Source organism: Sturnus vulgaris, chromosome 10, assembly GCF_052056855.1.
Source record: "Sturnus vulgaris isolate bStuVul1 chromosome 10, bStuVul1.hap1, whole genome shotgun sequence".
Classification (NCBI taxonomy): domain Eukaryota; kingdom Metazoa; phylum Chordata; class Aves; order Passeriformes; family Sturnidae; genus Sturnus; species Sturnus vulgaris.
In genome coordinates, this window is record NC_142252.1 from 20,747,136 (window position 1) to 20,774,367 (window position 27,232).

Genomic DNA, 27,232 nt, shown 5'->3' on the forward strand with positions numbered 1-27,232 from the left:
TTCAGGCCTAGCAAGTGGTATACTTTATTAGGAATAACTACATAGATAATCAAAGTACAGTCGTAGGCTGGAGCCCAACAATGCTTTTTTTTTTCCCATATAAAAAAGTAAACTTTCATAAAAGCTTGTTTAGCAAAGCAGTGTTATTTTAAACAGTTTATTTACATTGCTCAGATTGGCAAAAAAGATATAAAAAACAGTGCAGTCTGACACATTCAAAAGCATCACTAGTTACGTATAGATACAAGACAAAACACAGGTGGTTAAAAAGAAACCAGAAGTTGTGAACTCCTGCTAATACCAACAGTTGAACTGTTAATGAAATGCAGAAATTCACATATTTAGATAGTTTGTGAGAGTGCATTGCAGGGTACAAACTGTTCAGAGATGACAGAAGTGAAGACAGAGTTTTAAAGGAAGACATAAATACATAAGAAAGCCTGAAAGCCTTAGGAGTTGTACACTGAAATTTTACACACCAAAATTGGACCCTGAAGTTACAGTGTCCTGTATATATTGGTGTATTATTACACCAATAGTCCCATGCATTAAATAATGATTTGTTAACCAAGTATGGGGAATGTGTGGGGGTTTGGTTTTTTAACAGCCCTGCTAAACAGGAGTGTAATTCTTTTCCTCAGACTTCCACTTCAAAGCAAGACAAAGAATTCCATCGATCATTTTTGGTGGTCAAAGCTCCTCATACCACTATGTTACAGTGAGGCTGCAGACCATAATCATAAAACTCAATTCTATCTAATTATAAACAACTACATTTAAAAAATATCTGGAATAAGCAGCTGTACAACAGATTAACTGTCATACTTGAAAGGTCAGGTACTTCATAATGTATCTCCATTTGAGAAATCCACAATTCAAACATTAGAGTGCTCTGCCAGTAGATGAAGTTAGGCAAGCATAAGAGTCATCCAAACTAGCAGTAAATTATGTGATCATCATCTTCATTTCAAGATCTGACAAACCAGTTTAGTGCCTGGAGGGGACAATTTCCATAGAAGAAAATGTTTCAGTTATGCTGGTAAGGAAATAAATCTGTGCAAGGGAACACTGTGTTTAAATGAAGGCCAAGTTACTTATTCCACTGATTGGCTGGTCTGCTTCAACACAACTAAACCCCCCTTGTGATTACTAGTGTTATCTAACATTTTGCTAATCATTGCTAAGTGCTAATGACTAAGGTACCATTAATGTCAGTAACAGGCACTGCCCAGCCGCCTGCTTTGTCAGTCACTCCCGCAGAGCAGAGTCTTTCCCACCTGCCTCATATCAAGTGAGTTGTTGATCGGCTTAATGTGTGACTCCTCCTTTCAAAGATCGAGGGAAGGCTGACCAAGGAAGGAGAAGGAACACCCTGGTGAAGAAAAAAAAAAAAAACAAGTTACTGGTCATTTATGAGCCAATCTTGATCGTGCAGCAGTCATTTCTCAAACTTGATATATCCTAAAAGGACTATGTGAGTGCAGAAGATCTCGAAGATTGGCAGCTTTTGAAATTAATGATTCAGCATTTCTGGAGTTTGAACAGGAAACGTAACACATTTTAAACATTGCAGAAAAAAATTATTTTCCTTGTTAGTAGCCTTGAGAGATGTGGAATGCAAGAACATGTTTTTAAAGAGTAGCTTTTAAGAAGTATTAGTATACATCTTGCATCACTTTTTGCAGTAATAATCTTCCTCCAAAATGAAGGCAAGATACACTGTGATAATCTCTTAGAGAAACACAGCTCCCCCTCCCATCCTACAACTTTCTGTATTATCATCAGCTCTGAGCCCCAAATGAGATGCTGAACACATGTCTCCTTGGCTGCAGGAGGCAACAGACATCCCAATGATTTGTCAGAGCTTGCTTTAGCTGTGCCTGGATGGGCACACACTAAGCAAGAAGCTGACTTTTCTGATGCTTGGAGAATAAGCTGCTTCTGAGATTTAATTACAGTGAAACCAACACATCAATATGTAGCACTAAAAGTAAACCTCTTTGGATTAGCTGAGATTTTATATTCTTTTCACATTTGACCTCAAGATACTTTCACAAGCAATCCTCTGCTGCTCTTAACAGGCAGCCAAGCTTCTCAGCACATCAACAGGTCACGGTAGTTAGGCAGCTTGTGCACCTGCATACTTCAAGAATCCTTTAAATAGGGATATTTTGGGCGGGTAAGGATATACACACTTCACTATGAACAAGCCCTGTGCCTGTTTATGGCATGTCCCCCATTTGTAGTCATTGGCAATATCTGAAAATTTAACCCTAAACTCCTCTTTACAGAGGAGCTCTTATTAGACTCAAGTATTTTATACTAGGTATTTTTTTTACTTACAGATAGAGAACAAAAAACTAAAACCACAGGTAAAATGAGCTGCTCAAGACTTCCTTGCAGCCAAGTTATTAAAGTCCTCAAAACTCTGGCCAGGGAGCTACATGGCCATTTGGATAACTGAACTGAAACAGTAAGGAATTTAACTGTGTATCAACTAAGAAAGAAAAAAATCAAAAAAATTGCATTTAAAAATTTGTGAAAAAAATCAGTTTGCACCCAGAACCACATAGGAGTGCTGACTCCAACCCTGTGCATTAGAGGATGTTAAAGAAGAACCCAACACCATTTGAAGCCCTTTGTGCATTAGAGCTGTACCATGCTCTCTCAGCTCAGAGAACTCAGGATTTCTTGCTCACTTCAGTCAGGATCTGATGCACAGCATTTCCCAGCACCACGCTGGTTATCATCTCCAGCATCAGCACAAGTGTCAGCAATAACAGGGAAAGCACATGGTCTGTCCAAGGTATGACCATTTAAGCTTTCCAAGTTGGAAGAGGCTTTTGCTTCTACAGCATTTGAAAGACGAGTACTTGGAGAGCCAGGACACTGCACAGGCCCAGGCTTGGAATTTTGAGAGCTCCAATCAACAGAACTGGAGCAATGGACATGAACAGCACATTTGGCAGATCCACTTAGGCTGCACGAGGAAGAGGAACGAGCAATCTACAATTAGGAAGGATTTAAGAGTTAGCTCAAACAAGAAAAAAAGACCAAGCATCCAAGCTTTATTGCTATTTTTACTCTGTGGTCTTTTTTCTGCACCAAAAAATTCCTACACAAGCATGGGCCAGGATTTAATTTAAATAAAACAATATGTCTGAATAAGAGCTTTGACTCTTAATACACTCAGACAGGTTCCCTGCAGTTTTAGTTTCCTATCAACAACTTGAGGGGCTGGAGTCCAAACCTCTTTTCCCCTCAACGTTATCATTGAACCAAAAAGGCTTTATGCAAGTTTAGTGGTGTGTGGCATTGGTTAAAAAAAAAAAAACAACACATGATCTGCTGCCAAGCTGCAGCTTATTACCACAGAGCTGCAAGAGCTCTGGGAAGAATCTGAAATAGGAACATGGTTGTGCAAGTTTTTAAGATTTTTGTGGAAAGCAAGTGTTTTTGTCTGGGGTAGATATGCACAAAAAGAAAAGTACATGACTTGCAAGTTCGTGAGAGATGAGACACAGTGCTGTATCGAAATGAAGACCATTAGAATGTAAAAACAATTGTTGCCATAATAATAATAGAAGAGGAAAATCTCTACAGAAAACTAGGCTATAGCCCCATTGGCAGATTTTTTTTCCTCTAAAGCAAGGGAGTCTGCTGTGATACTTCCTCCCTTACTGCTTTATATTTTCTCATGTGGGAGAGCAGGGCTATATCTTTATGTGTACAATTTAATGGCCACTCAAACATACTGAATTACCTCAATATTAAAGTACTGACACAGTCAGTAACAGAAAGATGAACAGCATTCCCTTTTCTTGGCCTTCTGTCCCACATACTGCAGACTAGAAAGCAGGTATTTACTCATCAAATTTACTCAAATGCTATAATAAAGAGCAAAGATGATGAAAAGATTCCTCCAAATCTAGTCTGCTTTACTAGACTGTATTAGGAAATTGAGTTTGGCCTAATGTAGCAGAAGAAAGCTGTAACAGGCAGCCAGGCATAGCAGAAGAGCTGCAATATGTAGAACAATATTTTACTTTATCAAGTTTTCTTAAACATCTACAAGGATATAATTCCCTTGTTGTTTTAAAAACTTGCAGGCTGCAGCATCTATGTTTTTTTTCTTCCTTCCCAGTTTGTTTAACAGGGTGCCTATAATCTCATTACTTTGACTGAAACATTCACCATACTATTTAGGGTTGTATACCACATTTCTATTTAGTGTTCAAAATCAAAAGCATGAACCAATATAACTTGTGTTGAAACTTTCTCACTCTCTCAGTAGAGGAAACATATTCCATCCTGAGCAAAAGAGATTGGTGGGGTTTTAAATGTATAAGGCAACTCCCAGTTCCTAGTGCATCAAAATTTTTTTGCACTTTCAGCAAGTAAGGCTGCCCATTAAACAGCTCTTGAAAACAATATCCCTATAAATGTAGTTAAAAATAATTTTTCCCCACTGTGCATGTTGGAGTTGTTGAAGTGAGAGCAGCAGCAGACATGAAAGGAGTGTGATGTGGAGGAGGTGCTTTCCTTGGCCCGCCGTGCACATCAGAGCACTCACCGCTAGGGACGAGGTGCTGGTCAGGCGGCTGCCGATGTAACTCTCGTTAGCAGAGCTGGGGCTCCGCCCTTCTGTGGCGCTGTGAGACATCAGAGCCCTGCGGAGAGCTCGCTTGGGTGTTTTGGAGAAAGAAAAGGCTCTTGTGACCTGAGGAGATTGACAAAAACCAGGCTGTAATAACTACTGTTATGCAGGCTACCATTCTGAACATCTCTACGATGTGTATCAAGTGTTGGTGGCTGGATCACAACCAGCCAAAAATCCACACCTAAAATGATGTGACTTTTAAGGGCTGCCCATCATCCTTGCTCTTCTCCTTCTGTCCAAATATGAGGGCAACACAGGAGGGAGAGAGGAGGGCAGAGATTCAGGGAGAAATCAAAGCAAAGTCTGGTCACCACGGCTTCTCCACATCCCTCAGTCCTGCAGTCAGGCCCCCCCCTCCTTTAATTTACTCTCAATTCTGTATTATATTTAAAAGACTCAAAGCATTAAACAGCATAATTTCCATAACAGACTCCAAAATGCCTACATAATAGTTATGGCTGTAATACTTAAGACTATATATACAGATATTCCAAAACCTTTAACATCCCTCACCTTCTTTCTTTAAGGAGATTATATTTAAGAGTTTTAGTTCAGATTAAGTTTCTCCTGTCACTACCGTAAATACTACAAGCCACCTGAAAGAGGAATCCCAGCACAATTCTCTGAATAAAAAGCACTCTTTATAATATCTTACCTTTTTTGATGTTTTCTTTATTGCCCTGGATGCTCTGCTTAAAGTACTGTCCATATCTTTAGTATTTACTTCAACTGAATCAGGATCAGCAACATAAATAAGATTTTCCTGTAGACAAAACCAGTCTTAATAACAGCCAAATATCAGCACTTGCCAAAACATAGTTTTCTAGTCCATTAGATCAGATTTAGAGGGTTTGGTTGCCATATTCTTCCATATTTAACTCTTTATATAGTCCAGCAGCTATTTGTTTTCAAACCATTTCATTAGATCTACAGCTGGTGCAATCAGTTTGTGAAACCATTTTATCAGTAGTTTTACATTCAGTTTGTCTGATTCAGTTTCAAGTCCAGGGTTGACCAAATTAAAGGCAGTAGTTCTGAGGCATCCTTAGGGAGTTTCCAAGATAAACATTGCTTTATTCCACTGACACATGTAGCATATTTCTGAAGTGAAATCTTGAGAGCTCCAGCTGTCAAACATTAAGACTAAAGAATTTCAGCTGAAGTGCAATACATGTTGCAGAATAGCCACGAGTTTGGGGGTCTTTTCATGCCTCAATCTCTGGCTACCTACTCATAAAACGTGGGGGGCAGAGGCGCACATAGGGGAGTGGGAAATTGCTGGGAAGAATTTTTTTGCTGTTTGTTGTCTGCATTTTGAGAAAATACATTTTACACTTAAAAAAAAAAAAAAAAATCTCAGAAGGACCACAGTCAGGAGCTTCATGGCCATTCTCAAGCCAAGGAAGAGTAGCCAAAGCCTTTGCTGCCACCAGGTGGCAAAGTCAATGTCATCTCATTCACATAATGCTCTAGAAATCTCAAACCAGGCAAAAGTGCTTAAATTGAAGCTCAATTTGTCATTTAAATCAGCAAGAAAGAAGTATTATATAGTTGGTACAAAGCAATAGGCACAGAAATTACAACTAATGGGTTCAGCAAAGTAGGTTACAATTTGTCAGAGTATGATTCTGAATGTCTTGGGGCAAGAGGGAATGATACATTTATTACACAAAGGTTTAATTTCTATTAAAAATCCAAGGTATATGTGACACAAAATACTGAAGATATGCAACATGCAGACTAAAGTAAATTAACACTTCCACATCAGCACTTTCCCTACTCAGTACCTATAAGGGAAGGGAAACTACAAAGCCCAAGTCTCTTATTCCTAAGTCCTTAGATCACAAGATACACAAAAAGAAACTAAGGTGCTGTTTTCATTACTTAATTACCAATCCTGTAACAAGCATGCCTTTAAAAATCACAACTAAATATTGTACTGTAAGAATACACTGCAGAACATACCCCACATGGCTTCAGCTATCTGTACTGCATGTATTTTCAGCAAATTGAGATGACTGATATGCATAGACTTTTACATAATTAAAACATTAGCTGAAAGCCTCTTGCAGTAATTGGAGAGGATTTACTCCTCAAATTAGTGGTTTTCTCACTATAGAAAGCACACATGCTGAATTTCTAGAAATGTGACAAGACCAGTGCCTCCTTTATTTCACTGTTTTTCTTATTTCTTTGTTTTAAGGTTGTAGATTTCTGTCTATAAGAGGAAGATGCTTCATGTCTCTTGCATTATGGTGCAGAAAAGGTGTAAAGCAAAAACCTCAACCTAACACAGATTTAATCCAACACGAATGATCAACAACACTGGGATTGTAAATTCAAAGACAGCTGTAAAAAATTTCTTCTAGACCTACAGTGCAGAGTTGAATCATACCATTTCACCATCACAAATTAATTACAAATAATTTTTGATTTTTAAGCACTACTTAGCTTCTGCACAAACTAACTTCCAGGCTGCTTCCTCTTCTACCTTTTAACCACTCCCTTGCAGACATGTTAGCACAAATGTTTTCTGCTCTACTTTACCTCAGGCATGTCCTCTATTAACTTCTTTAGCTTCAGGTACTTAAAGCCAAAAAGAGGGAAATGTTTCAATCAGCACCATGGTTCCAGAGTACTTACTGCATCTGCTTTACAAATGGTGTTGGCCACGTGTCGACACAAGGTCTTCAGCCAGTCCTCCTTGCGAGGCTCGTCAGTTGTCATCTGGAAACTGAGCAGCTTGTTGTTGAGTTCTGTAGGTGGCCTCACAACTAAGGCAAAAGCTTTCTGGCAATCTACAGTTTATTAAAAAAAAAAAGGAATTGATAAAAATTATTTTTTCATATAATTCAGGGGGGAAACTTCAGAAGGGTCTGACAGAACCCTCTGTCTGCCAGGAGCTGGAGCTATAGACAACATGATTTGGGGCAATGATTTTGTCTTTATTGACACAATAGTTGTTGTCTCACTTGCAGGAGCAGAGTTCTGTCCACAGCCATCATCAAGAGGCTGCAATCAGCTGTTCAGGCAATAGCTGATTTTTCACCAAATAATCTGCAGAGCAGTCAGCCTCACCTACCCTCTTTGCCATTTCTCTTAATTGGGTTTCTATATTCCAGGTGCTTCAGAGAACATAAAGCAGAACACATGATGTGCACATCATCACTTAGAGTGAAACACCGAATCTTGCCAGGATAGAAATCTAGAAACTGGTGTGACTAGATTCCTTATAAGTCACTGTCAAGGCTGGAACAGTGTGGCAAAGCAGACAGAGAAATTAAGTCATCTTTTAAGATGCCAAGCACAGCTCCTCCTGAGCATTATCATCACACCAGTTAGAAGAAAATTTGGTTTCACACCAACAGCACTTTTCTCTGGCCAGTCTAATGCTCTGGGCTGAAGTCTGAGGTTTGGTTTTTATTTTGTACATCCAGAGCTGTCAAGTGTTTAATTCTGTTTATTTCACACTGCCAATTGGTTGGCTTATGCTAATGCCATCTAGTAGTTCTGCCAAATTCAGCATCCTGCAGAGATCCTTGAAAAGCCAAAAGGCATCAGTACAAGGAATTCTCAAACTCGTACAGAGATTCAAACAGAAGCTTTTACTAAGATCACATACCTAATATATCATACAATAAACACACCTTAGCATTCCATTCCACAACACCAGAGCTTCCCCTTCACACCCTGAAACAGTTTAATTAGCTACCACAGCACTTCAAAACACACAGACCTTCTGTCTCCCTGATGTCTAAGACTTTCTTGATCTGGGAGAGAGGCATGAGAACGACATGCTTGAGAGATGCAGGAGGCCTTGTGTGGCCATGGGGACTCTTGAAAGCTCCAATAACTTTATGCCGTTTCCTTGCAATCTGCAGTTAAATAGAATAGGAAGAGTCAGTTTGAAGATCTCTTGCCATTGTTCCCTTTCCTTTCTCTATTTTTTACCTTTTACTATCCAGTAAGGCACAGAAAATCTTGCTACTCTACCACATAAATCTTCAAGGAATTCACTTATCTTACTATTCACTGCCTACAGCCTAAGTGGCCCAGCAATATTTGTTACTTGATATCAAAACACTCAGCTGAAAAATATAGTAATTTTTTTTTAAATACCTAGAGAGGAAGTAATTTTGCCTTACAGACCTCAATTCTACCCTGCATAACAAACAAGGGTCCTTTAAAATCTACCACAAGGTAGCCTAGATTTAAACAAAAAAGACAACATTTATATGCATGAACCAACTTAAGGTGTGGTGTGTTACATCCTAGAAATATCACTTGCTGTTGCTTATGCATGCGGCCTTTGAGCAGGCTTTGCATAAAAACATGTAAGGTACTTGTGTGTTAAAGTAATGCATCGTGTTGTTTGTCTCTTGTCCAAGAGACAAGCCAAGAAGCTTTAGTAAAAGTGATAATAATAATGATAATTCCTTCCTTTACAAGAAGTGATGAAATTGAGTTGACTCCTGGGGAAGAGTTCATCACTAGTCACAAGAACAGGCTTTTGTCTCTAAGTGCTGCTCAGGACAGCACTAGTTTTGAATTATTTTAGAGTTGGTCTTCTACAAAGACAATGTTCTTCACTGCTACAGACAGCAACAAATACGTTATGAAAATATCCTTTATAAATTCAGTTTTTCCACATTAGTCTCCAAAACTCAGATTATTCTTCTCCTCTAGTTCTTCCTAACATATTTTTAGTTTAAGGCATTTATTATGTTTTTATTTTTTTGGTAGCCTAAGACCAGACAGCTCTACCAAGGCCCACTATTCACTCCCATTATATACAACTAAACTTTAAAAGGACAAACAACCTGATGAGCCAAGGACTCCAGCACTTCTTCATCCATTTGTTTTACTAAAAGTGCTATTCAGACAAACATTTTTTTAACATATTAAGCTGCTTTTATGTTCTTACTCTGGCTGCAAGACATTAAAGGCTACATTAACATCTCCACCTATGTAGACATGACTTACTAATAACTGTGTTGGCTTATACAGTAGTTAATGGAAAGGAAACATCAGCATGTGTTGACCTATCAGCAATCTGTGACTTAGAATTCTGCCTCAAAAGTTCTCTAAATTTTACTTATTTATATTCGTGTGCAGTGTCAAGCCTCTTACAATTCAGTTCATGCAATGTACTGTTATAGTCATCTTACCTCCAGGCAATCATTGAACAGAAAGAGTGTGACCTGCTCTCCCCTGTCACAGAGGTCATCCCCCAGTGCTACAGTTTCCAGACGCTGAACCAAGCTGCGGTGGGAGGACAGGAGATTGGCCTAAATGACAAGCAAAAAGCTCATTAAGCATTTAGTTCAAGGGCTGGATTACTGCTTGCTTACAGCTTAACACTGGCAATCTCTTTAAACCAGCACCACTGCATTGTAGCCTCACACACTTCTGCAAAGGGAACAAAGTACTGCAGTCATTTAACAGATCTGCAGCTTTGGAGGAATTACTTACTGGACATCCATCCACTTCATAGACAACGTCAAAGAACTGCCTTTGGGCCTCTGTTTTTCTTTTGTCTTCATTAATGTGTCTAAGGAAAGCACATTATATTAATCATCAATACCAAGTAACAGTAAATGGATCCACTGCATTTAAGACATAAAAACAAAGCTAAACATACAGGGACAGAATTTCTACAGTAGCACTTGCCACATCTGCCTGAAAAAATAGCCAAATACCACATGAAATCACATAGGAAACTTCAGCTCTAGAACACTATTCTTGTCACATTACCAGCACTTGACACTTCAATCAGTTAAAACAGAATTCCCCTCCCCTGCCTGGCAATATTTTGAACCAGAGACTTACACAACTCCTTTCTTTACAGCCTGCATTTTGTCTACCCCAAATCAAGACTGCAGCTCACCAAGCAGCAGATGCAAGAATAATTACAATTTAAAAGTTGTTGTTAAAACTGGACAAACATTTATCCAATTAATGCAGGAGTTCTTGTAGCTGGAGACATACGCTACACTTCAAAAGAGGTGAGACTTACAATCTAAACAACTTCAGCTTTCAGCTAATTAACTCGTGGAACAGTGCCAAGAAGAGCTAATACAGGACCAGAAGAAAAACCAATCTCCCACCAAAAGTCTGTCCTTTCAGTAGATATAGGCACAGAAGTAAGATTTAAAAACAGAACCCATCTCTTCCATTCCAGAGGGAACAGACAGAAATAAGAGTTGGAACAGAACAGAGGACTGGGACAGTCCCTGCTGAGGCAGGGAGTCAGCAGAGACTCAGGTACAAGTGCTGGGGAACGTCACAGAATCCTTCAGAGCTCTGGCACAGAACACCAGTGACAACAGCAGCCAAAAGGAAGCTGAAGAACACCTACAGTTATGTTTACTTACTGTTCCTTGTGGCAACATAACACTGACAATTTAGGAGGAGCAGAGGGATCTAAATGCAGTATGTTTAACAGTATGTTTCATAGAATCAACATGACTTACGTCATCACCTCCTTTAATGATTCAATAGCTCTCTCTAGAGTTATTTTATCTGGGTTCTCTTCTGATGTATGTTTCTTAATATCTACAATTAAAAAAAAAAAAAAATCCACACATATTACAAGTGCCTGAAAAGAAATATGAAAAACTCAAATTTAAACTGAGTTAAGATAAGCTGACTGAAGAAATCAGATCTACCCTGGAGTCTAAGGAGCACTGATTAAGTGGAGAACTAGGCTGAACAGAAGCTGTCCAGACATCTCATTAAGAAAAAAAACTACATACAATACAGAAACCAAACCCTTAAACTATTTAAAAAATTAAATTGAAGTGCACAGACAAGCACAGAAGTCTTTCTACCTGAAACAAAGGGCAATGTGGATTTTTTAACAAAATCATTATTACAGCAAGTGATTGATACCAGGTGGAACACATGAAACTGTGAGTCTTGTCAATATGAATTGCTCTCTAGTTTATGTTAGTTTCATTTGAATCTCAATTATATTCTTGTTTGAGGAGACAGAATTGTCAGTGCAAACTGTTCCTCTATCTGTATCCTGCATACAAATGTATGAACAAGTGGAATTTAGTCAGAATTTATGCATCCTTCAGTAGTGGGTCTCACTGACTGCTAGGAATCATGGTTAACTCACATAATCGGGCTTGTTTTAGATGAGAAAAGCTGTTGCTAATGATGGCAAAAATAGACACCATCTTGTGATTTTAACACCTTCACAGACAAACTAATAAAAATGACATCACCAGGTTACCATTTAGTAGTAGGGCAACACTGGGCAGCCTTTGAACAGGACGGATAAGGAGCTCAGCAAGGCTTTGGCGACCACATTCAGGTTTAGCTTGATTTATCTGAGGAAAAGGAAATAATGTTTACTTGGGTTTTTTTACACACATACACAAGAAAAGCACAAGATCAGAGAAAAATTGCCTTCCTTGAAATTAGCATTGCTATACAAGTGTGAGAATTGTTTATCACAGTCATTAACAGAGCATGTTAAAACCACATTATAGTCAAAACTACACAGTGATTTATGTTCTCAGAAAGTCAAGTTGTAAAAGGTCCATATCAACCCTTCAGCTCTTGTTCCAGCTGCTAAAGTGGAGTGGGACTGGGGATGGCCTAGTCTCTTATTTGTTCCCCATCTTTTAGGTATCAATACTTAGATGCAATTCCTAGTCCCTCAGAAAACACGAGCTGTCAGTGTGATTACTTGGCTATTTAGGCATAGGAGTTAAAGCTACACTGCACTATTAACAGTGCACACATATCTGAACAGATCAAGAGAGTCTGAAGCCTCATCTTCAGATAACTTTCTTTGAAGATCATCTTCCTGTTAGATCTCCACTGTTAGGCTCCTATTCATTAGTCACAAGAAGGCTGAGAAATTCTACCTCCCTGGAGCTTCACAGCTGCCCAAGGAAAATTAAAAGCTGTTTCAGAAATACAAGTCTCACAAACACAGGGAGGGGACCAGTCAAAGCAGCAGCTCCAGTTATCTCTGCAGAAAGGAGACAACATGGATTTGGGAGGAACTTTTTCCAGCAACAAATGCATATAACCAAACCACCTTGAAAGCTGCTTAACAGAGGAGGAACTCACACTTTTTCTAAGTCTTATGAGGAGCTTGAGGGATTGAAATTCAAATCCTTCCTATTTCTGCCTCACCAGGAGATGTTTGCATTATTTCAAGCTTTCAAAATTTCACATTCTTCCATCTACTGCATTCATTAGAATATGGTAACAGTCCCCGTGTTCTACTCATAGATTTAGTTCTGCAGACACTTACCTTTAGGAAGGCATGAAACCTTGGTTTCTGCTTTTCACATCTTGTAATCGTCTCCTTGCTCATTTCAAAGAAATTCACAAACGGAGGGTATGTTTTCAGCAAGTCTTTTGACTGAAAGAAACAACTGTTAGGGCTCTGCTTTATATATTATGTATCACTATACATATGTTCATATGCCCTGAGCCATACAAAGCTGCTCAAAGTCACATTGCAATAAAGAATAATAAAAACTGTGTTGTAAACCCATACGTGTTCTCAGAACAAGTTAAGACATTTTTGCATGCCAGATGCCCCAGATTGATGCTGCTGATTAAACGCAGGCTGCTCTCACCAGCATCAAGCAAACATGACAATATTAGAAACTGCTGGGCACCTCAAGTGGGAGGCAGATTCCCACCTAGCCAGAGGCTTTTGGTGAGAATTTTGGAAATTTCAGACAGGTATTTTCATTAGTTACTGCAATCACCTTTTAAACCACCAGAAGCAATACCTTAGACTGAAAACTTTTGAATGACAAGCACTATTTGTCTCAATCATCAGATCAGCAAAATCACAAGATACCTAGCAGCCTACTTATATTAAAATACTTTGCAGAATTAGTTTTGCTGTTCTGCACAGGACTCCTTCACTTACAAGTTTCAGGTCTTGAAGAAAGAACGTAATTTTTTGTGAAAAATTCTTTTCCTAGTTCTTTACTATTGATCAGAGACAGCACATGGCTAAGGGCCCAGGAAGTGGCTTTTAATGTCTGAGTAAAAAGCATGTCTGTACTGTTGAAAATGACAGTTCTCAAACTGTAGCTATTTGTAGTTTTAATCCTTTATACCTGTGAACAGACACACACTAAAACTTGACATGGATTGTATCACCTAACTCAACTGAAAAGTCTAAATAAAAGAGACAATTATACAAGTTAGAGTTCTTTCTCAGCAGTGCTTTGCTTGTGTTTGCTAGCTCCAAGAAGCAGATTGTTTGTAAGGCAAGATAATACTTGTAAGCATAAAGAAAGAAACAGGAACTTACGTATTTGAGAATGATATCACCAATACTTTTGCTTTCAGTCCAATTTATCATAAGATCTTCCAGGTCTTCCTAGAATACATGCAGGGATAGAAGGAAAAAACAAGCTGAGCATAAAGTGCATAAAGCCATTAAATGGGATCAGTGTTTTGCCAAACACATCATTAGATGTGTTTTCGTGCTGACAAAAAAAGCTGTACAATTTCACATTCAGCCCCACCAGTCTACTGAGGGCTGAAAACAAGAGATCTCTGGCTTACTGAATATGTAGTTATAGTTGTAAATCAATGCAAGTAGAGCCTGGCAGCATGTCAGGACTAGCCAACTCTGCAGCAAGATGACACTGCTGCATCCAACACAAACACAACACATCCCAAAGGAATATTGAAAAAGGATACACAGAAGACAGTTGAACCAATTCTAATTAAGACTGCAAAACTTATCTAGGACTTAAGTCTATAAGATAGGATTGAAATAGAACTGGGATAGATTCCACTTGCTTGCTATACCAGAGTGTCAAGGAAAGTGAGACCAAGCCTGTTAAGCCTATATGAGCTTGATAAGGATCAAGCTCAATCACCATCAGATAATAAGAGGGACAGGAGGGCACAGCTGAAGGTTCAGGATCCACTTTAGGTGAAAAGGATTTATCACTAATATTGGTTTGTTGCTGCCACTGCTCATATCTTTATAACACCAAAGATGAAAGAAAACACAACAACTACATCAAAGCAACTCTCACTGCACTGTGTGCTGCAGGTGACTCCAATTTGACACACGGACACACAGCTCTACTTTCATCTCTGTCTCAGTGGGCACACATCAATAGCTGGTGTGATTAACCAGACTGGACCCCATTGGTTGGAAAAAAACAACAAAAAATGTACAAACAAATCACCAAATTGCAGGTAGTCTGCAAGTCTCTCTATTTAGAAGCCTACAGGGAAATGCTACCAGGAATAGGCAGATGCCACTACCTGAAGGAGTATGTATCAGCACCAGGAAGAGTTTATACCTATCCAGCCCAGCAGATGCAACTGAAAACATGCAGAAAAGATTCAAAGTCTCTATAAAAGCTTCTCCTGCAAGGGAGAAGGTGCAGCTTGCCTTGATTTTAGTGTGCACATCAAGAATATCGGGAATGCTGCCAAATATGGTCTTGATCTCTTCCTGTGCAAGGATTGGTCCCCCAAGTTGTCCTTCCTTCTCCAATGGAACTTGAAATAACTGATGAATTAAGAGAAAAAAAAGTTAATGCCCTCCCAACTGCCAACACTGTGTTAGAAACAGTTATGAAAGCAACAGTGTTTTCCTTCTAGATCATCATTTACTGCAGTCACAATCTTGAGATGTTTCCATTCAGCAAGAGTGGGTTTTGGAGAGTGGTTTGAAGACACAAACACTTAGTTGGATGCATCTCTATCTACAACATAATCCCCTCTAATCTCTTTCTACTCATACACATCTTGGCTCATTCTTTAAGTAGGTAATCAGCTGCAATAGAAATAAACTTTCAAGAAATTAAACTCTTCCTGTGAGATGTTTGATACTCTGCTCTTCTTGGAATAATTTCAAAAGAAAGATTTTTTTTTCCTTCTGCTATCTCTCTCTATTCACTCATATCTAAAATATTAGTCATGAAGATCCTATTTTCCTGACACTTCCAATTTAATTTCCATATATATTGCAATACCATTGCAGATCCCAGATTGAAAATAATAATTGATGTAAACATCAGATATCTTATTACAATTGACCTGGACTGGCTTGAAAACCATCTTACCTGAATAATTGTTGTCAGAATATCAACGTAATTACTTTCTGTCTGATACAATTCCTTTGCAACCTGCCATCTTGCAGACTGCTTGAGAGGAAGAGGAGTTGAGTTTTTGGAAGGTCTTGCACAGGATTTTGGTGTTTCTGATAAAGAGATATTCCCAAAAGAAAATAGAGCTTTATTATAATAGAGACCCTAAAAAAATCTCACCCTCAAAGAAAAAAAAAACAAAACAAAAACAAAAAACCAACTTCAGAATTTTTAACTTAAGTTTGAGGTTTTTTTTAAAAAGCCTGTATTGTAGTTACCAGGGCTCTTTCAAGAAAATAGCTCTCTATTACAGCCTACTTATAGAACAACAGTAGTATATTATTCCTCAAAATTAGACTGAAACTAATAACCCATTTATGGGCAGGTCAATGACTTGACCCTATTATTAGTACCTTATATAGCAGAAAGCAAGGATTAGGTGCTGAACATTATTTATTTATACACTAGTACAAAAGTGCTTTCCTACTTTGCCATGTAAACAATTATCTCTCAGCTGTCTACCGTCCTTGCATTAGGTGTGCAGCTCAAAACCATTGACTAAAATCAGCCCTTGCACACAACACTTTCATTTCATCCTATATGGGAAAAGGCTCAAGAAAGTAATTTCTCTTAAAGCTAAAGTCAAGGTGGACCTGGAACTGTTCATGAGTTTTAAATGCTTGCTCATGTATTGGATCTCAGAGGCCTATAACTGACTTTTTGATATCAAAGCTCATTACTGCCACAGTTAACAATGAAGTACCTTATCTGTTGTTTCCAAAATAGCACATTCTAAGACTGACTGCTGCTGTTGGATTAGAAGAAAATTCCCTACCAGGGCTAACAAGAGCACTAGCAGCATCTAAGAAGGCTGATCTTCCCTGAATTCCTTCTGAATTATCACTTATAGGTTGTGCCTCATAGGGAGCTCTTATATGATTTGAATTTGCCTTTTTAAAGCAGTAGCAGCTCCAGATACCTCCCCATATGATGGAAATGGACCTTTTAAAAATACTTGGGGTATCAGCTTTTGACTAACCCAAAATTTTGCAGTTCCTCTCTTCACAAGAGCCATGTGCAAAGATATTTAAAACTGACCATTCACTCAAAACCAATTGATGATTTATATTCTTGTGAAGTTTAGACATGACAGCACAAACAGTGTTGCCTCAACAGAAAATGTCAAAGATCTAGGAGTGGGCCCTGCAGGAATTTTCCCTTTACCTCCTCTAGAAAAGAATCTTTGTCCTCTTACCTCCAAGTATCCTGTGGAGAGTATTTTAGTTATTTACTGTTGACTATGCTGCTAATCTGCTACAGACTTCCAGCAGAGAATTTGGAGCATTTTGGAGTAACACTCAACTGTACTTCCTATTTATCACCTCTGTATCTATTCCTTCAGATACAAAAATGCTTACTGTGATGACAAGAGGTAGCTTGGCCTGTGTCTGAACTCTTCACTCCAGTTTTTTTCCTCCACACTTTGAAAAGGCAAAAGCCTGGAATTACTTTGCAAATCTGTAGCAGAAGGTGTAAGATTTCCCTACCACCACCATTTCCACTCGCATGCAAGAGCTGTTAAACAGTAAGTGTGGCTGAATGGAAGGCTTGAGCTCTACCTCCATTGGCAGTGCTTGACTCCGGAGTGTTGGAAATATCCAGCAAGGAGCCAATAGAGAGGGAATGTTCAGCTGAGGGGCGTTTCCGAGGAGGGAATGGGGACATGTCTGTTTCCCTGGTCAGCTGGGCCAGAGTCTCTTTCAAGCGCCGCCGTTTGCGGTTGCTGTTGGGAGTGCTCAGGGAAAGCAGCGACACCGACTTCTTGAAGTCAGGACTCTCTGACTGCAGGGAAAGAAAACTTCATTCAGTGTGTTTGTCCTCCGTGGCCAGTTCAACTCCGTGCAGAGATTAGTTAATTACAAAGATCAACATACAACACAGAAGGAAATTTCTTAGGGAAGCCAAGGCAAAATGGAAGCTTTTTTTCCTCCCCTTTTTAAAATACAAATTACAGTAGCATTTTGTTTTACTAAAAGTAAAACCTTTGAGAAGCACAAAAAAGTTTCTATTCCAAACGAGTATTCTATATATAAAATTTATAATGGATTATCTGGAACTTATATGCTGCTTTAAACTAGCTGATCTCTTGCCCCACACACTATATTGCATATTAATTTTACTACCAAAATATGCTGTGCGTTGTGTGAGTGTTCAACATACCTTCTCAAATAAATACATGGACTCTCCAGCTCTGGCATCCATTTGAATGCTCCCCCAAAACCACTAAAGGAAAAAAAGAGAACACACATTACAAACACATTAGAGAGCTTCACCTAAAGCTAAAAATATTAAAAATAATCTATAGTAGTCACACAGTTGGGATGGAAGATATTTTTTCAGAATAAGCCACATTGCAAGTATGTGGCACACACAGTTCTACATAGCAGCATTCTCTAAAGAATTTTCAGCACTAACCTCTTGCTTTACAACATAGAGTTTTTTTAAAGGTTCAAATGGAAGATCTTTTACTGTACTTTCTTCAACCACCAAGTGCGTACACCTTTCATCACCAACTGGTAAATAATGTCCTCCTAGATTAAAAAAAAAAAAAAGCAAATTAGCAAGAGGAAAGAATATTCTTGTCAGAAATAAGTATCTCACTTAGCAGTTCTGTGGCACCTATCATTATAAACTCCAGCCCATTCTTCCCACAGGTTTTCATAAACAACCACCTTGCATTTCTGTCATTTCTTCCATGTTAGCTTTCTCATCATCAGAGAATCCCAGGAAACTTAACATGCAATCCTGAAAGGGAGGAACCTTGAACTGGTTTCTAAAGCCATCATCAGCTGCACAGAAATCACTGAAAGAAAGAAGATGCACAAAAGGGTCACTTAATAAGTGACTTATGTCAGTATTTAAGCAGAAGCTCACAACATTTCAGGTGAACGGATACAAGGTAAAGGCTGAAGGGAAATAAAAACCTACCTTTCATTCCTCTTCTCCCATGCCTTATAAATCCACTCAGCTTTCACAATAGGAATACCAAGACTTACAGCAATCTACAAAACAGGAAAAGCATAAGTTGAACCAAATATTTCCATTTAAATCTTTCCCACGTCAAGAAAAATTTGTAACCTTCCTTTTACTTTTCAAGACAGATACTGCAAAAAGAGAATATATTCCTTCAAGAGCCATATTCAACTGAAGCTCCCCAGAGTTAGAATGAATTCAGTGACTAGGAGATCAGATCAATAGCTATTTTGACATTTCCTTAAAAGTGCACCATTTTGTTAGTCTGATATCCTTCATCACTCACAAAAACACAAAATCAAATCTTTGTTCCAGTAGAATATGGGATCTTTTTTCTGCTTTTGATACTTTGTAAGAAATAAAACACCCTATCCTGTTTTTATCAAAGAGAAAGTGACTATCTGAAAGGCAACTGCCATGGCAGCTTGAGAGATTGTACAGTTTTCCTACATTTTCTCCTCTGAGTCAGCAGAAAGGAGTGTTTGAACAGAAAGATGGACTTCTCTTCCAACTGCAAGATTATAAAGATAAACATGGGAAAAAAAAGCAACATCCTACCAATAATTCAAACAAGGGAGAGTCAAGGGGCACAGACATTGCTAAGGCATATTAAATAGTACAGAAACCTATAATCTGTTATTTACTTCTAAACTGAACACAAATATCCCAAGTTATCCCCTTTTAGAACCAGAAGGGAAAAAGCACACTCATGTCTATTTATGCATAAAGGAATATTTGAATCCTCACCCATAACAAGTTAAAAATAATTTTTAAAATATATGCACCAATTAATAAATTAAAGTTTTTTTGCAAGTTACCTCAAAGTTGATTGTTTGGACAGACAAAAGCAGGCATTTGTCCATCACCGTGTTAACTACTGGTAGAATCAATATTTAACCATTTTGATTCTTGTTATTTACTATACTTGTCTATTTCCAATTTATGTTATTTAGATCTCACACAGAGACTAAAACATGCCAAAGTTGAACCAGACAGAGATGAATTCACCATTACAAATTATTGCTTTCAGTACAGGAAAAAAACAGCAGCTTCTGAGCTGCAAGAGCCAAATTCCAAAGGTTTCTATGAAACACCAACTCAAGCTTACATACTCTGAATTTGTCTCCATGTGTTGAGTTTGCCACCAGATGAGTAACTTTTGAGCTGAAGTCTCTTCGGGTAATTCCACCCATATGATGAACCAAGGTCACGAGCTTAACCTGAAAAATAAAGATGAAAAGTTTTCAATATCTTTTGAAGAGCAAGTTCAGTACAAAAGTGATTTACAAAGCAAGTTACAGAAGATTACATTAAATGTCTAGAAATAGAAATACTCTGATCTGTTCTTAAAACAACTTGGTCACTTCAACAGACGATATAGCTTATACATCAAAAGAACTATTAAGATTTATTTTTATTTCAACATTTAATACAGCCTTGCTGTGTAGCCTGAAGACTATCCAAGCCAGCAGTACTCTCATAACCATCATACATAATGCCTTCACCTTTTCATACATGTTAGATTTCACATTTTCCTTGCTGAGTTAGTTAATTCTTGATCAAACCTAACTAATCCCAACATGAAGCAAAGGCTTTTTGGTTTGGGTTTAATTTTTTTCAGATGAAGATGTGGAGCCATGTTGTTGATTCTCAGGTGTCAAACAGGGAAATTAGATGCCAACTGCCTAGTGAAATGGAAAAGCAAAGTGCTAGAGTATCAAATAAAGAGTAAAGTCCTGATAGCACAACATCATAACAAGATAACATGCCTGCAAATGCTCTGGACAGAGCTACAAAGATTTGGCTATTCTATTTACCTGTACAAAAAAAAAGAGGACACTGCTGGGTAAACATTGCCTTATCTGAAGCCTCAACATACAAATCTTTGAGCCTTATTGAATTAGAGCAGTTTAATGTCACTCGACAAAAAAGTGACCAAAAATGACACGGATAAAATGACTTCAACAAAATTTTGTTCCCATCCTCAAATATCACTGGCTCTGGACTTGCAAAAATACAAAAGAACAAACAATTTATTCTCCCCATACAAGCTTAAGCTATGGTTAAACCCTATGGGTGATGGAGCAGAAAAGTATCTTGAAAATATACTTAACATGGTTTTACCAATCTGAAGAAGTATAAATCACTTACTAATTCATCTTTCTTTCTGAATCCTGTAAAGCACAGTACCAAGTTCAACATACTTGCACAGTACAGTGGACGGCAGGAGAAAGGTAAAGGCTGAAAACAAGAAAGCTCATGAGTCAACAGCATATTGCTCCCATTAAAGTTTTCACATTACCTTTAATACATTACAGTCACTTCTAATATTAAAAATGCATCAGAGACTAGTCCAGGTCTGTGTATTAGTTATACCTTAGCTCCAGGCCTGCTGATAAAGTAACTAGAACATCCCCAAGTTCTACAGGTAGCACTCCATCCTTTTATTTCCTCCCCAGTCTACCTGCTCTACATTGCAACTTTTGGAACTATTAAGTAATTACTGGAGAATCATTTGTATGCTGCCTTTCCTAATGGCACAATCCCAACTGGTGATCAACGACTTCCACAGCTACACCAGCAATTGTAGCCTTATCGCTGTCTGCCTGTGCTCTCACTATGTGCGATATTCTAACACAGCATTAGAAACTCGCTTTTCTTAAAATTCTCTTGCTAGGAATGTTTATAACTGATTGGAAGAGCAAGAGAGATTTTACTGTGAACTCTTGGAACTCACTGCAGCAGGGAACTATTCATCTGATTTCAGCAGGAAGTACACACCTCTCCTTTCTGTGCACAGTGCAGCACGACTGGTGGCCCGATGACTCGGCAATCTGCCTTGCAGAGGTTGCTAAAGATGGGAGCTTGGAAGTCTGACACAACGAAGATCGTCTCAAATTCTGGGGAATCAGAGTCTCCAAGCTCTTCTATCGTGTCTGTCTTTATGTAGGGCATTTTAATTTCCTTGATGTACAGGGGTAAAAGGGAAAGCATTACTCAGGCAACATATTTGTACAAGTGTAAAACTCAATTGATGTTTATTTTGGACCATTAGAAAAATGTGTGATTCATATTTCAGAGACAGAGTTAGGATTTGTGAAAGCTGAATGCAATGCACTGTTCTCTACCATAAGAAGAGCTATGAACTGCTGCATGCTTTAAGACTGAATGTCAAAATAATTCCTGCTTTTGAAAACTCAGAATTCTGGTTGTTTTAGCAGTTTACATATCAGTTCACAGTGATAATGTAGCACTAGAAGTAGATAGATAGAAAAAACACCCTAAGCTTAAAAGATAAATGAAATTTCAGACTGTCAGAACAGCTTGGGGTACTTGGGGATGCTGCTAAAAAGTAGCATCCAGTTTGCAACAGCAAGCTCCACGCTGCAGAACATCTACAAACAAAAACAGATTTTGTTCATTGCTTGGTATTTTTAAGGGGTTAAAAAATTTGGTCCATTCCAATTTCAAACATTTATTCCAAACTTTATCACTTATGTCTTTCTCATCAGGAAATGGAAAAGCATTTCTTGCACTTCAGTTTAAATGCAGCTTTCAATTGAAAGAGAAGCTCATTGACAATTACAAAGTCAGTTCATAGCACAAACTTATGTGTGACTGAATACAAGCATGCAGTTGGATATTCCCACAGATATTTTGATGCCCCTGTTAGAAAACACCACTAGGTAAGAGCTGCAAGTATTACTCCATATTTTTAAAAAGTGCTAATTTTGGTGAGCTGTGACACCACCAGAACCATTAGCATATATTGTGACCATTATACCAAATTAATTCAAATTAAATTGTGTGCACATTTCAGTCCCAGTGAAGCGTAACATGCTGCATGCAATTACATGTGCTGAATTGCATGACATACCATATGAATAATACTTTTTGTTAGTTTTTCTTCTGATTTATCAGGACTACTTTCCTTTATCTTTATAACAGGTACTTCCATTATCTTAATGGTCTGTGGAAGAGGAAAACTTTAGTACAGAAGCAAATTGGTTACCAGAAGTCTGAAGGCATAGCATGTCCTTCCAGTGTCTGTTTTATCTCAGGCCCACATACCTCCAAGGCTTTCAGAAGCTCCTCACGTTTCCCTGCTTCCTGAACCAAAACCACTCTTGTTTCTATTTGAGGCATTTCTTCTGCTTAGAGAGAAGCAAGGATAATATTTGTATTTTAGCAGAAAAATCCATGTTATGTCTAAATCAAGCAATAATGTATAGAAGAATACAGGCAAACAGTAGCCTTTCAAGATTCCTTATCAGGAGCAATCCTGAAAATAAATGTTACTTCAAGAAGAGCATCCTTTAATTAAGGCATACCAAATTGACTTAGAGCCCAAACTTTCTAGTATGAGGTGAAACATGAATGTGCAATTTATGACCAGTCAAAGCAAGAATGTAAATCAAGGGGTGGGGAGGAAAAAAGACAAAAAGCAAATGAAAACCCCAAAAAATTATAGGCTTAATGCTTCTAACAGAATTAGATACCAAGATTTGCTGGAAAATAGACAGTTGGTATCTTTTCTAGTTTGTGTTCCTGGCTGACAAGGTTCATTACATTCTTGGTAACTGAGCAGTTACCAAGAATATCAGAACTGAAATTAGATGCCTTGTTCTTTTTTTTCTCACATATTAATAAGCCTTCAAAATATTAGGAGGAAGAACAAATGTTGCCTCCACTTCATTTGCATCAACAGATCACCAGCAGATTTTGACTACTACCTTGGAAAAAAACATTGGTGGTTGCTCTTTAATTTCAAGATTTGTTCCTGAATTAATTCTGGGCTCTTAATCTCTCCACCTCTCTACCTTATACCTATTAATCTGTCCACCTGTACACAACAGAGCAGCTGCAGTGTCCAAACATTGGTGTCAAACTGTCACCTGGAGTTATTTATCTCACAGAAGAGGCATCAAATGGAACTGACAGCTTTCTGTACAAGAGCCAGAAAATTCATTCAATTTGGGCTGTAACTCCAAATTTTCTTAATGAAAGGATTCCAGATCATTACCCTTTTCCCTACTCCACGTACAACTTTGGAGTTCAAAGCACTTTAGGTTTTTCAAAACTACTAAATACCAACAAAGTAATCAGTCATTGCAAAAACTGAGTAGTCTTAAAATAAACTTTGCCCATTACCTTCAACATCCAGAACAGTAGCACGGAATACATTCTCTTTGGAGGTTTCTATAATTTTTGAATCAAGAACAGATGAATCAGCCAAGAGGCTCCTCCCAGTTTCAGACACCAGAGTACTGTTGTCAGCCATGATTATATCTTGTTTCTTTCTTCAACAGCTGGAAGATAGAGGGGCCAAACCCAGTTACAGGTGCAAAAAGCTCATCCATAAGAGTCCTATGACCAAGGCTGTCAGAAGTGACTTCAGAAAACAAAACATTTAGGCTCCTACTGAACTCTCACTCACTAATAGAGCAGCTCTGAAAGAGCATCAAGAGTAACACAACTGATAGAAAGGACTGACAACAAAGCTGTTACAGAAACGGTTCTCTAATTCACCTGCACAGAGAGCTGCAGAGAGGGAACTCCAGCTGTGAGCACAGGCAAGTACAAACTCAAGTGCTCATTTAAAAAACCTTAACCACAAAGCATCAAACTAAAAGCACTTGTTTCTTTCAATGACAAACTATTACAAGCTACAGTTGAGACTAAAATTAGTGTTGTTGATTTGAAACATTAGCAGAAGAATTCGGGTAAGTAGAACATCTTGCTAAAATCTGATTTTTCAGGTGAACTGGCTAGAGATACTGTGGTTAGAAATGAGCACCCTGAGAGCAGAGCCAAAATATTTACTCTTAGAAAAATTAAAAAAGCTTGTGAGTCTCTGCAAAACTTATATGCATATATATATATAGCTGTATGGCCTGCTCTACTGTCCTGCATTAACTATAACAGAGTAGAAGTACCCCTTTATCATCAGATAGAAGCCTTCTCTCTTCTCAAACAGAATGCAGCTGGGCTCCCTCTGCCCATCAGACTTGTCACCTACTGGAAAGGCAGAATCCTTAACTCTCTCATTTTCTGGGAGCTACCAACCCAAATCCTGCACCACAAAGATTGTTCTAAGACACCTGCCCAACACACAGCACGTTTTCTGTCACACATGAGGCAAGCAGGGTGCAGGTCCTGTGATTAATCACACACTCAGATTCCAGTGTTTGCACAGTGATATCAGAAGCTACCTGGAGCAGCAACTGCAGCTGAACTGCTGCTGGATAATAACCCTTTGTAGCACTTTAACTGAAATTGTTCTTGTGACTGTAAATGCCCTTTTAAAACAGCAGCTACTCAAATACTGCCTAGAGCATTGTCTGAAAGTGGCCTCTTGGTGTAGTGAAACCCCTGGAGAACAGCACATACTATTTTACAGATTCTGTAATGACCATACTATTACACAGCACAGTAAGTCAGAAGACAAAAAGCAATGGGCACTTTGGCATAGCAGCAATACAGAAAAGGTTTTATCTTCCAGAGATCACATCTGGGACTTGTGGAAAAGATTCAAATCTTCATAACACACAAGTTCCTAATACAGTCATGAGCAATAATCAACACTATAAATCTATCATTATTCCAGACATATTCAGTTAGCAGACTTGCCACCTTAGTTTCAATTTCCAGGTCACACACAGCTGTTCACGTTCATAGAATTGAGTTTCCTAGACCTAAGTCCCAGTCACTCGCTCCATTTTTCTCAAAGCAGCTTAAGACAGAGCAAGAGGAGACCATAACCTCAATCACAAAGAGTCTTTGGGGAATCACCTGGCCAGAATATTACAATGTCACCACCAGGAACTGCTATACAGTTACCAATCTTTTTGGCAGCAGGGGTAGAAGGAAGCATAATCTGGGCAGATTCAAACTACATTGTTAATAATGATTACCACAAGGACAATTCTATGTAAGTTCAGAAGAAAACAAGTGCTCTAGTTAAAGGCACAACTAAACTTAAATCTTAGAGATTATTTCTTAGAAGTCTGAGACATCAGTATGGTTATTATGATACCAAATAACATATATATAAACTTAGAAAGAACTTCATTGCATATTTGAAGAAGCCCAGACTTTGGTCTAAGTATTGATTTTCTTTATGGATTTTCCAGTTTATTTATTTTTGACGTTACATCCTGGGTGCATTTAAAAATATTCCTTATTTTAATAATAATATAATAATAACAATATTTGTCACTAAACTTAAGGACTGATAGTGCCAGGATACAGAGGAGCAACAAACAGCACACACAGACAGGAACACAACAGTTTTTCCACACATAAAGAGCAAAAGTCAGAATTCCATCACTACAGGCTTCAGGCAGAGCTAATATTCCCCACAGCATCACACTCGGAAATGACCTCGAAATAAATTGTGGAAAGCCTGAAGGACACAAGACACCCACAAACCAAAAGATGCTTGTTAAAGCAAGGAAAGGACACTAAAAACCTCCCACATTTCCCACGGAATCACCCAGGAAGGTTCCCGAGCCATCTGCAGGGAGGTGGCCAGGAACAGGATAGGACAGGACGAGGGACCGCCGCAGTCTCGGGCCTCACGAGCCAGCAGGTGCCGGCGGGCCCAGGGCTCCGCCCTGCCCAAGGAGCACGGCCGGCGGCCTGAGGAGCCCCAAAGCAGCGCTGGGGCCCGGAGACCCCACAGGTGCCCGGCACAGCGGCCCCGCTCCGAGCCGCCCGCACGCCCCCCAGCCCCAGTGCCCCCTCACCGCCGGTGCCACCCGCCGCCATCCGCCATCAGCGGCCGCCGCCAATTCAAAAAGCGAGCCGCCGCACTCACACCGCCGCCCATTGGCTGCCGGCCCCACCGCCCCTCTGTAAGCTGCCCCCTCATTCGCCACGGCCGCGAGATGCCCCGCCCTCTTGCCCAGCCTTTTCGTCCATCCGTGCGCCCTTGTTCCTCTCGGATTGGTCGCTGTACCTGCCACTCACACGCAGCCAGCTCCCATTGGCTGTGAAAGACCTCCTGGGCAGACGCGCAGCGCTTGTTGCGGTACGGAGCGCAGGTTGCTGAGTGGGCGGGGGGGACGAGCTCTGCGCTGATTGGCTGCTGGGAGGGGCACTCTCTGCGCTGATTGGCTGCCGCGGGGTTTGAACGCTCCCAACGGCCGTGCTGAGAGACCCGGATGGAGCGGGGGGGCGGGAGTGGCGGGAGTGGCGCCGCCCTCACGGCCCTCACCCCCCTGTGTCCGGCCGCCCTTCACAGCAGCCCGGGACACCCGGAGAAGGTCGCTGTGGTCACCGCAAAAACAATAAAGGTGCTAATAAGTAAAAAAAAAAAAAGGGTATCGGTGTGCATCTCTATATTGCGTTTCAGAATATTCAGTTCGTAGCACACAGGAGCTGCCGGGAAAATACTTGTCAAGATGAAAATCAACCAGCTGACTCCACGGCACCA

The 27,232-nt window shown here is 39.3% G+C and overlaps 1 protein-coding gene across 3 annotated transcripts; it reads right to left on the reverse strand.

The window, feature by feature from the left end:
* ECT2 (epithelial cell transforming 2) lies at positions 1 to 26,641 on the reverse strand. Of its 3 annotated transcripts, none has more exons than XM_014887101.2 (25): positions 26,544 to 26,641; positions 23,947 to 24,104; positions 22,867 to 22,946; positions 22,673 to 22,765; positions 21,577 to 21,759; positions 20,947 to 21,036; positions 19,908 to 20,015; positions 18,751 to 18,824; positions 18,495 to 18,625; positions 18,238 to 18,353; positions 17,983 to 18,045; positions 17,382 to 17,604; positions 15,739 to 15,875; positions 15,063 to 15,182; positions 13,959 to 14,027; positions 12,936 to 13,046; positions 11,901 to 11,997; positions 11,134 to 11,215; positions 10,133 to 10,211; positions 9,829 to 9,948; positions 8,397 to 8,535; positions 7,304 to 7,458; positions 5,316 to 5,423; positions 4,574 to 4,720; positions 1 to 1,372 (listed from the first exon to the last, which is right to left on the reverse strand). In XM_014887101.2, the coding sequence occupies exons 2-25, from the start codon at positions 24,074 to 24,076 to the stop codon at positions 1,283 to 1,285; spliced, it is 2,745 nt and encodes a 914-aa protein (XP_014742587.2). In that variant the 5' UTR covers positions 24,077 to 24,104; positions 26,544 to 26,641; the 3' UTR covers positions 1 to 1,282. The 3 variants fall into 3 exon arrangements, with proteins under 3 accessions (XP_014742587.2, XP_088027155.1, XP_088027156.1); XM_088171030.1 differs by lacking the exon at positions 1 to 1,372 and adding an exon at positions 2,634 to 3,006; XM_088171029.1 differs by lacking the exon at positions 22,673 to 22,765.
* Between the last annotated feature and the right edge of the window lie 591 nt (positions 26,642 to 27,232).